The 10,230-nt window shown below is 42.3% G+C and overlaps 1 protein-coding gene across 1 annotated transcript; it reads left to right on the top strand.

Moving 5' to 3' along the window:
• The first annotated feature begins 32 nt into the window (after positions 1 to 32).
• Positions 33 to 9,787, top strand: fancb (FA complementation group B). The gene is made up of 8 exons (XM_089002898.1): positions 33 to 1,042; positions 1,317 to 1,472; positions 1,800 to 1,886; positions 1,995 to 2,123; positions 3,422 to 3,600; positions 4,931 to 5,343; positions 7,292 to 7,532; positions 8,809 to 9,787. Exons 1-8 carry the CDS (start codon positions 164 to 166, stop codon positions 9,206 to 9,208), a joined length of 2,484 nt encoding a protein of 827 aa, XP_088859024.1. The 5' UTR covers positions 33 to 163; the 3' UTR covers positions 9,209 to 9,787.
• The last annotated feature ends 443 nt before the right edge of the window (positions 9,788 to 10,230 follow it).

The following is a 10,230-nucleotide window of genomic DNA, read 5'->3' as shown; positions in this document are numbered from 1 at the left end:
CGTCTGACACGATGAGACACTTCCGGGTTGGCGCGCGCTTTCGAGTGACACACGCCCGAAATAAATTCACGAAATCGCTTTTGAAGCTGTGAACGTTAGAATCACACTGCAAACTAAATGGCAATTACACCCCCAATATATCATATGGTTGTTTAAATGCCAAATGGAAGGCGCCATTTCGACTTCGAATCAACTCTCGTTTTGTGGTAAGATAATTACATTTAATCACGCCATAAGTGACAATCGGATGATCAGCGAGTTGACGTGCCGTGGCTTTTCTTTCCAACCTGAGCGCGCGGTGTTTCTGCAGACATCTCAAGGAGGGGCTGTCATCAGCCACAAAAGTGCATCGCGCGTGGACGGCTTCATAAAGTCCAAAAGTGTCTTGTGTGTTCATAGCAGGACCGCCGTGCCGTGTGTCCTTGTGGCAAAAAAGAACAAGAAGGCGGACTTTTTTCTCTATAAACTTTTTACTCTAAATGGAGCAAACCACCCGGAGCCCCGCATTGAGTTCTCATTGCCTTATAAGCCAAGTGGAGACCTTTGCATCCTACAGGGACCAACAGTGCTGTGGACACATGCTGATGCTGTGTTTCATGCATCAAGTGATTCAGGGGGGATCAAACGTGTGCCCCTACAGTTGTCCCACTGTCTTATCGGCGAGCTTCCCCTTCATAAGAGACAAGTGTTCATCCTGGGGCAACAACAGTCCTCCACTCAGCAGACTGTGGCGTATTTGCTTGGGAGCGGGCTCACATTTGATGGTGCTGTGATTTTACCTCCCCCTTACATTTGCATCACCAAGTGCATCTCCGTGCTGTCAGCTCACCAAGCAGGCAACCTTCTGCGCTGCACTGCGCTTGCAGCCACTGCCAATCAACAACTGGTTTATTTGGAGAACGGCGTGGTGGAAGACACATGCACACTCCCGTTCGAAAAACCTGAAGATATAAAGGTGGTCCACACCGGAAGAAATGGAGTCGTCTTTGTTATAACTTTCGACGAGGGCCATGTGTGTGCTGTGTGGAAAGATACATTTCAAGTATGTACAAACCGCATGTGCTGCCTTCATGTTCTGATGATGTACCATTCATGTTATATCGCGTTTATCTTAATTACCATGACGAGTGAGCCAAAAAATGTGCACGTTTGATTAATTGAAGACCACGCTCAAGCTCACTCGTGAGCCAAATGAGGAGAAGTGCTTTCAAAAAGGGACTGATGACAAATGGCATCTTATATTGAAAGTGATGTTTGCGTCTTGTTTCAACTGACGCAATCATTGCGAAATGGTTTGTCTGAATTTTCTTTTGCAGATAGCCGCCCAGTGGTCAAATGTGTTCTCTGTGCACGTCGATGACTATCTCGGATGCGGTACCGAGCAGATATTGTTGCTTTTTAAGGATGATTGCCTATCGGGGCAGCCGTTGGAACATTTCATCATAACTGACCTCTGCGGAATCTTGTTTTCTGTAAGGAAAACCAAATCGGTCATTGCTGCTTCAATGCAAAACAGTTGTGTCTATTTATTTCAGTCCATTACAAAATAAAACTCAGCAGTTCCATGTGAATGCAGGGATGTAATGGGAAGAACACCCCCCCCAAAAAAGTTTCAAATGACACCAAAATCTAAATTATTGTTTACATCCCAGTTGTTGCCTCACAGTTTTGCTTACTAAGTCCTGTACGTAGACCACCTTCTGAAATACTAAGATAAGAACCCAAATCACATTGAACATTTTGAAACAAACGATAAAAAAAAAAAACACCCAATGAATGACAACATGTTGCAATTTTAGCAAGGCGAGTATGGTAGCGCAACAGTGGTGACACCCCCTCCAACGACCCAACTCCTCACAATTCAAGCTTTGGAGTCCAGACTGCAGGTGACTTACAAAAATCACAAAAGTTGCATCCCAACATCACTTTTTTTAGAATCCTGACCCATGTCTTTTTGACTTCCTCTCTCATATGACTGTCACGCGTCTCTCAAGAGTGGACTAAGTGCGCTGCAAGAGCTTCAAGGAGAAGTGAGAGTGAAAGACAGAGTCGTGCAGCAGTCTGTGCGAGCGCTCACTGATGTGGTCCACCATCGAAAACCGAAGCTCACACACCCAGAGCAGGTACAATTTAGATGTGAGTTGTCACAATTAACTCATTCACTGCTAGATGATGTGTAAAAATGTGTCCACTCCAGTGCCAGGGTTTTTGTCATTGTCACTTGAATTCCAGGACTCATAGAATATTGAGTTTTAGGACTACATAAACTTTCAATGCAACATAAAAAACCTTAGACTCTGTTCTTTTATTAGAAAAAAAGTTAATTCCTAAATTATATGGGTCTCTAGTTATATTAGCTTGAAATGAGGGCGGCTGTCCAAAATACAATGCAATACATACATATTGGTTTATATAGCGCTTTAACAACAGCAGAAGCTGGAACAAAGTGCTAACCTGGAGGAAAGGGAAATGCTGCCACATTGTAGAAAATAAAAAACATTCCTAGAGGCCATGGCCAGTGCTTTATCGGCATCCAAGCATGAAAAAAAAAACAAAACCCAAACAGAAAAAAACAGAACAAAATCATATTTTCAATTCCCCCCAAAAAATGCGAATGGCAGTGAAGGAGTTAAATCCTTTTTGTTTGTTTGTTTGACTTTTCAGTTCAGTAGCCTGGTAGTCGAGTGGTTAGCACGCCAACTTCACAGTGCAGAGGTCGTGAGGTCAAGACCTGGTGGAATTTTGGAGTCTGTGCGGAGTTTGCATGTTCTCCCCGGGCCCGTGTGGGTTTTCTCCGGGTCCTCTGGTTATCTCCCATATTCCAAAAACATGCATGGCAGGCTGATTGAACACTCTAAATTCTCCCTCGGTGTGAGTGTGAGTGCGGATGGTTGTTTGTCTCTGTGTGCCTTGCGATTGGCTGGCAACCAATTCAGGGTGTCCCCCCGCATAGTTCCCGAAGACGGCTGGGATAGGCTCAAGCACCCCCGTGACCCTAAAGAGGATAGAATGGCCTGAAAAATGGATGCATGTACTTTGAGTTCAACTCGAATTTGTACCACTTTTTTGAGTCTTTTGCCTTTGAAGGCTGCATCATGAATGATATCTTGAATCAGTGAGGCTGTAGTCTCTCCTTCTCGCACCTGCTCAATCGTTAGATTGGCGCTTACACCTGTCACTCATATTGATAAATTTCGATAGTCGGTGTTTGTCATGCTGCCACAGACATAGAGGGAAAAAATGAGGCAAAATGTCACAAAGTCTTGTTGCCAACTCGCAGCAAAATGTTGATTCCTGCTCAAATGCGAAAGGTCACCCCCCCCCCCCCTTGTGTATCCAAATTGTTTTTTGTTGGCATTTAAACTCCAAAGCGCGGCTGTCTTACACTTGTCGTCAGTCATGATGGTTTTTTTTTTTCCAGGAAGCCCTCGTCGCTCTTTGGGAGAGCGATGACGAGTCCAAGGACGAGACCGCCGCCGCCGTTGACGAGACCCGAGCCATGCCAGGTGTGCCCTGCAGACCTCATGTTGACAGGCTGTGGCATCGCATCGTCGACGCACGAATGGTCGTGGGAGTGATACTCGCTGCCGGGGGCTCAGTGTAAATTGATTTCATTGTCAAATCCTGTCAGAGAGTGATTGATTTCATCTGTTGATTATGGTTGAAGTTTGCCGCAACTCTTATCATCTTGACAGTTGTTCCTAATATTTTTGGGCACCCTAAATAACTTCTCACATCACGCAGGGCGTACATTTTGTTGCGGGTGTTACATGTTTACTTTTTCTTTCGGGGCCAAGTAGCTCTCAATATTTTATAACTTTATAAAGAAAAATCACAATTTAAAAATACATTTTATATTGTTGTTGTCAGATCTTTACATTTTAATGTCAACTAATTCACTGCCAGACATGTGCAAAAATGTGTCCACTCCAGTCTCACATTGTCACTCGAATTCCAGGACCAACAAAACATCGGGTTTTAGGTCTACATAAACATTCAATGCAGCGTAATAAACCTTAGACTCTCTACTTTCATCAGAACGAAAGAGTTAACTCCTAAATTATATGGGTCTGGAGTTATATGAGGTTGAAATGAGGGTGGCTGTCCAAAATACAATGCAATACATTCATATAGGTTTATATAGCGCTTTAACAACAGCTGAAGCTGTAACAGAGCTAACATTGAAAAAAGGGAAATGTTGCCCCCTTGTGAAAAAACTTCCAGAGGTCTGACCTGCGCTTTATCGGCACTCCCCTCAAATAAAACCAAAACCCGACCAAATTCAAGAATGCCGCTCCTTGCCGTATTTTCAATAAACAAATTAATTCGGGAATGGCAGTGAATGAGTTAAAGTGGAAATTTGAGGAGGCGCCGAATACTTTCAACCTCAAAAAGGTGTCCTCGAATGTTCCTTTAAAATTTACATTTCCTCCTAATATTCTTATTTGGTATGATTATAAATACCCACAGATAATTATGACCCAATTCTTATCAAATAACCTTTCTTTTGAAAAGTAAGAAATAAAGACAACCCACATTTTTTTATCACAGTTTCACTGCCAATATGATCTGAAGTTGTTCGCAAAACACATCTGTTCGAAAACAGAATGTCCTGGATAATCTATAATTAATCATTGTTGGGTGCCTTCAGTCTTTCGTGAATTTGAGACAAATGCAGGTGGTTGCTGTGGCAACCCCCCTCTGGGAAATAACCTGACATTGTCCTTTTGTGGGTGTTATCTGATATCACCCGCCACCTGTTCTGGCACATGTAGAGAAATCTGTTGCCTCAGGGGTCATTGCAATTTCTGAATTATTCTCCCCATCTGGAATATTGTTGTTAATCACCATCTTGTGTTTCGACACACACATCTGCGCGACTGCCCCGATGATGTCAGCGGTCCATAGCGTTGTACTATTTTTGTTCCAGACCAGCGGTCGGTACAAGTTTATCCATCTTGACAGAGGCGGGCCACGGCCCCACGCCCGCAGTCATCCAAACCCAAAGCCGAGCGCTGTGGCTCGATTCCTCACCCGCCGCCTCCTCCTGCTCTGCCGCCATCTTTTCCGAGCCGGCAGCCAAAAGAAGCAAGCGGCGCGACGCGGGCGGCCCGAATGATCTCAACACGGCCAGACTCGCCGTGACTGCCGTGACCAGGCTGGCACCTCTGCTGAACTCTGGCAGTGTCAAGTGCGATGTCATGCTCCATTACGCCCCGAGGCGAGACGCTTCAGTCCTCGCCGGTGTACCAACACCGATTGTCTTCCATTGTGGTCAACTCACTGTCGACATCCACGCAGACTTCCAAATTCAACTGTTGAACAACCCTGAGCTTAAAACAGGTAAATTGCGGTGAGCTTTGAATTATTAGGAGAGTGATGCTGAAAAAGAAAACTGAACAGCACATTTATGGAGTCGTTTATTGAATCCTCAATTTGAGAGTAATTAAAATGTGAATAGTAGTGCTCGTGGCGCTATATCTTAAAGCATCTTTCAACCAATTAAATGAGTAGAAATCAAATCTTTCCATTACAGTTCATCCGAGGTCGGCAGTCTTTTTTCTTTATACAGTACAGTGAGACCTCAACTTACAAACACTTTATCTTACAAACTTTTCGTCTTACAAACGTCAAATTTCTGAAAATTAAACCTTATAATAAGCACTATTTTCATAATACACATCCACCACGGCTGGCGGAGTGATCTTCGGCGGAAGCACACGAACGAACAGCACCAGAGGTTAGGTTACCAACAGTCCTTATGGAAGGTGACTTTCCTCCCGTAAGCTATCAACGACCATCAAAAAGGTAAATAAAACTTTATTTTACAGCACAGTTTATTTCTTTAATTACAGTCCTCATGTAATGCGCCTCTCTTTCCAAACAGCAATTCCCTTTGACCTTCGACCTCCAACGCCATTCCATCAAGCCATCACAAATGTAAATAAAGTGACTTTATTATACAATGCAGTGTATTTCTTTCATTACAATACAATAGCACATTTATTATACATAGAATAAGGTATGTTGTGTGTAGTTTTAAGGCTTATTTAGTTGAAAAGTATATTTTATGGAAACCCGGGAACGGATTATTCCCATTTTAATGGTTTCCTATGGGAATTTTTTCTTGAGATACACACTTTTCGCCTTACACACTCTGTCTGGGAACCAATTAAGTTCGTAAGTTGAGGTCTCACTGTACTTGGAAAATATGACAGCTGCTCAGATTCTGCTCAACTCTTAAAGGACAACCGATGTCTCCGGACAAGTTATGTCCATAATTTGTAAAATCACTTCAAATGACTTCTACTGAGCGTATTTTACAAAGCTTCCACAGAATATAGCTATATTTTACATTTTAAGACTCGCGCTGAATATTCAGGAAGTCTTGTTTTTGAGTTGGTGACGATGCTTTCCGTGACGTCACGTCTGGAACGCCCCTGACCGAGAAAGCGACACACAATGCATTTTGGGTACTTTGTTTGGTCTGAAAACTTCGTGTTGATGGCGAAATTAGAAGGAAACACATAAATAACGCGATGGTGAATCGTTGTGTGTTGCACCAAGACTACTATTTGATACTAGATGACACAAATTCCCAGCAAACAAATCAGCCCATTTCCAACGGAGCTTGGGCGCCATCTTGTGTATTTTCTGGGACGCTACATTGGAGTCCAGACGCCTCAAAAAGACACAGAATGACTTCTTTAATCGATTGCAAACATTTATGCTTTCCTCTTCAGAACTATTTGAATCATATTCATAACTGGATGAGTAACAAGAAAGCATCTTCTCCGAATCTGAAGCCATTGTTTTGATTCTCGAGCGAGGCAAGACGTTTTGGCGCGATGTCACGAACAAGGGGGCGTGACCATCTGAAACTGAAACTTTCTGAGGTCATTTTGAAGTAGTTTTGGGACACTTTAAGTCATTTTTATTGGTGTTTTTCATTCGAAAAAAAATATACTGCGCGTTTTGGGTATTTTAGATGCTATAACATGTTTTTCTAATGTCAGTTAGGAAACAAAAAAAATGTGTCGTTGTCCTTTAAATATGACTTTATTCTCAAATATTTCAAAAATATTATTGGTTTATTCTTGTTAAATTACATTTAATATGACATGGTAACTTTCCTGTACTCAATGACTATTTGATGTTGCAATTATTCTTGCAAAATAAAATTTGCCTGAGATTATTTAATATGTATCACAAAATGGATGAAAAAGGCGCTTATAAATGAAATGTATTATTATTATTATTTTATTTTATTTTGTTTTTTTTTTTACTTCAGATGAGGCTCAGGAGGACTTGCTGTGTCTGCTGGCGGTGCTCGACCACTGGGCCTTCCGCCTAGACTCTCCCAATCACAGCTTGGGTGATATTGACGGCTGGCTGCAGAGGAGAGTGGGCTATAAGAGGGTAGAAGTGAGCCCTCAGCATCGAATATTTGCTTCTCAAGGACTCTCTTCTGTTTCGCTGCTATGCTGGAGGCGTATCAGTCCTTTCCAAGAGGAACTGGTGGTCCACTCGAGGTGAGAAATATGCATTTGTGGTGCCAAAAGCAGAGCACTCTGACTTGTAAGGAGTTTATATGAATCGAGGAAAAGTACTCTAAAACTAAAGTTTGTGCGTTCTTTCTACCTGTTTGATCGTTTTGTAAAATAAGTGGAGAAAGAAAGAGACTCTAACTGTTTTTGAAAAGTGATGGTGGGTGGTTGTAGTCTTCATTCCGCTGCTTCATAACTGCAGCTCACTGAGCAGTTATGACCGTCCGTCTTTATGTACTTGAGAATCATAGTATCCAACGTGTGTGCGCCAGAAGGCCCTGCTCTGTGAATTATTAAGGATCAACAAACTGTTTAATTCTATTTTTAATTCTAAAAGTATATTTTACAATACAGTACTATGAAATTGGATTGAATTAGCCTTTAATAGTCTCGCAGTGGAGAAATTTACATTTGAAAGCAGCAGAGTTATGTAAGGAAGAGGAAAGGAACGGAAGAAGTAGAAAAACAAAATACAGGAGCTGCTGGAAAGGCAGCCACTCTCGCGGCGCCATCTTGAAATCAAAAGAACAAAAAACAAAATAATATGAGAACACAAAGACACAGTCATTCAATCTTAAGCACTTTCTGCACCCTCCTTGTTGTATGAAGCAGTTCTAGATGAAAGAGTATCAATGTGTCCTTTTCACCAGTGGATAAGGGACATCACAGTGAAATGTGCACGCCTACTAAAAGCTAAATGTTGAAAGCAAACACAAAGCTGTAGCATCCATTGACGAAAAGAGATTGTCTTACATCACCTATCACACGTAAATCCGTTTCATTTCCAAGCCACGACAGTTCCACATGGTGATCTGCGCTGATGCTACTTTCTTTTCATCGCGGGCTTCGCAAGCCATGCATCCATCCTGCCGCACACTGTCCAACAGCACATACAAATACAAAGTGACAAAAGAAAATACAAAAACATAAAAAAAAAAAGCAAGGCTTGTGAGAGCACTTCCTGACGGCCTACTTGGGCGCCATCTTGGACTTCCTTTTGAAATAAAGTTTTTCTTAAAAAAAAAGAGACTACCAAAATTTGTTTTGGCGTCTGAGGTTGTTTGGGATGCAGCAAGAATACATCTATAAATGAGTGACAAGTATACACAGTTTATCAAGAGTAAGTCAGTTTATCGAGAGGTGCATAATTGTATTTAATTTTCAAAGTTTGTTTGGGCTACAAAAAATACAAACCGAGCGGATTGCGTTCGTCTAATTTTACCATCAATGGTTTGTAATGGGCTCTGTTGCTCTTTGGCAGCCAATTGCAGATGCTCCGGCATCTGGATGACCTTCTCGGGTACCTCCCAGCATCCTGCTCCATCCAGCCCATCCGTCACCAAAGAGGAGAGGGGTCATCTGAACCACTGGCCTTGGCTTTGGAGAAGGAAGTAGCATCACTACGTGAGTTTGTGTCACCTTTGTTGCGCGGGGAGGAGGAAGCTGCAGAGAGGGCGGCGGGGCCCAAGGAAATCCCGGAACCGGGTAAACCGGAAGGGCTCCAGAGGTGTCGACTCGACTGGCAACGGGACGTGGAGAGGAGTATGCGGAATTTAAATCCACGTGTGGATGTGAGAAGGTATCGCAAGTTTATTCAAAAGCTGATTGATGTCCAACTTGATGGGGATTTAGCAGCTCTCGTGGAGACTCAGATGAAATAATGCTATGACTGTTGGGCAAAGAAAAATCTTATTTCGTAGCCGCCAAGAGCAAACTGATACTAACTCGATTCCATTTTATTGTCCGGTTGAGCGTATTTCCACTTGATCACCTCAGAGGTTCCGTCGCTGCAATCTGCTACACGCTCCTCGTCTTAATCCCCCAGACTGTTTTTTTTCTGTCCTCACACTATTTGTTGATGCTCTCTAGTTTCACCCCGAAGTGAGACACGATGGTGGGAGGGTGGCGGAATTGCACAAGCGAAAGCTTTTACTGGTTCTTCCGTCTCACGGTTCACTCGTTTTCTTTCTGGTGACATGATGCAGTTTCATGTATGATGCTGCCGTGAAATTGCACAAGATGTCTTCAGAGCGAGTTGACCAGAAGTCTATCATAAACTGACCAAAGGGGACTCATCCAAATAACTGTATATGTCTGTGTTTTCTCTACCCAAGCCTCATATGTCACCATTTATTTTTTACCTAACAATATGATTTTGAAAATGATGCCACATTTTGTATGAGTGTATTTTTTTCTTTAGTTTTTTTGTAATAAAAAATGCTCTATACTTTGATTTTCAACTACCGGGAGTTGGTCAACTAAAGGAGTAGAACGGCTTGTGACTGACATGGAAACACAAGTTCTGTACATTTGAGATTTTTCATTCATATAATTCAGATACTATGTAGTGATTAACATAATGTTTTTGCAACAAAATAAGCAGAGTGAGGAATTGCCATTCCCAGGAAGAATTATTTGCTATTCATTACAATTTGCTATTCATGAATGAACCTGAATATTCAAAACAGCTTTCTATATGATGCAGTGAAGTTGTACTGCAAACCACTATATCTCGCTCACGGGTGTCAAAGTCAAGGCCCTGGGGCCAAATCCGGCCCGCCACATCATTTTTTTCGGCCCGTGAAAGCAAATCAAACTTGTGAAATTCCATGATGCTTACTAAAATCCGAACCAAAATGTCATATTTTTGGATGTAAACCACAATAACAGTCATTATACTTGA

Source organism: Hippocampus bargibanti, linkage group LG08 (genome assembly GCF_051943395.1).
Source record: "Hippocampus bargibanti isolate YZ-2025 linkage group LG08, ASM5194339v1, whole genome shotgun sequence".
Lineage (NCBI taxonomy): Eukaryota > Metazoa > Chordata > Actinopteri > Syngnathiformes > Syngnathidae > Hippocampus > Hippocampus bargibanti.
The sequence above is the reverse complement of the archived record's forward strand: the minus strand, read 5'-3'. Positions and strand labels throughout refer to the sequence as shown.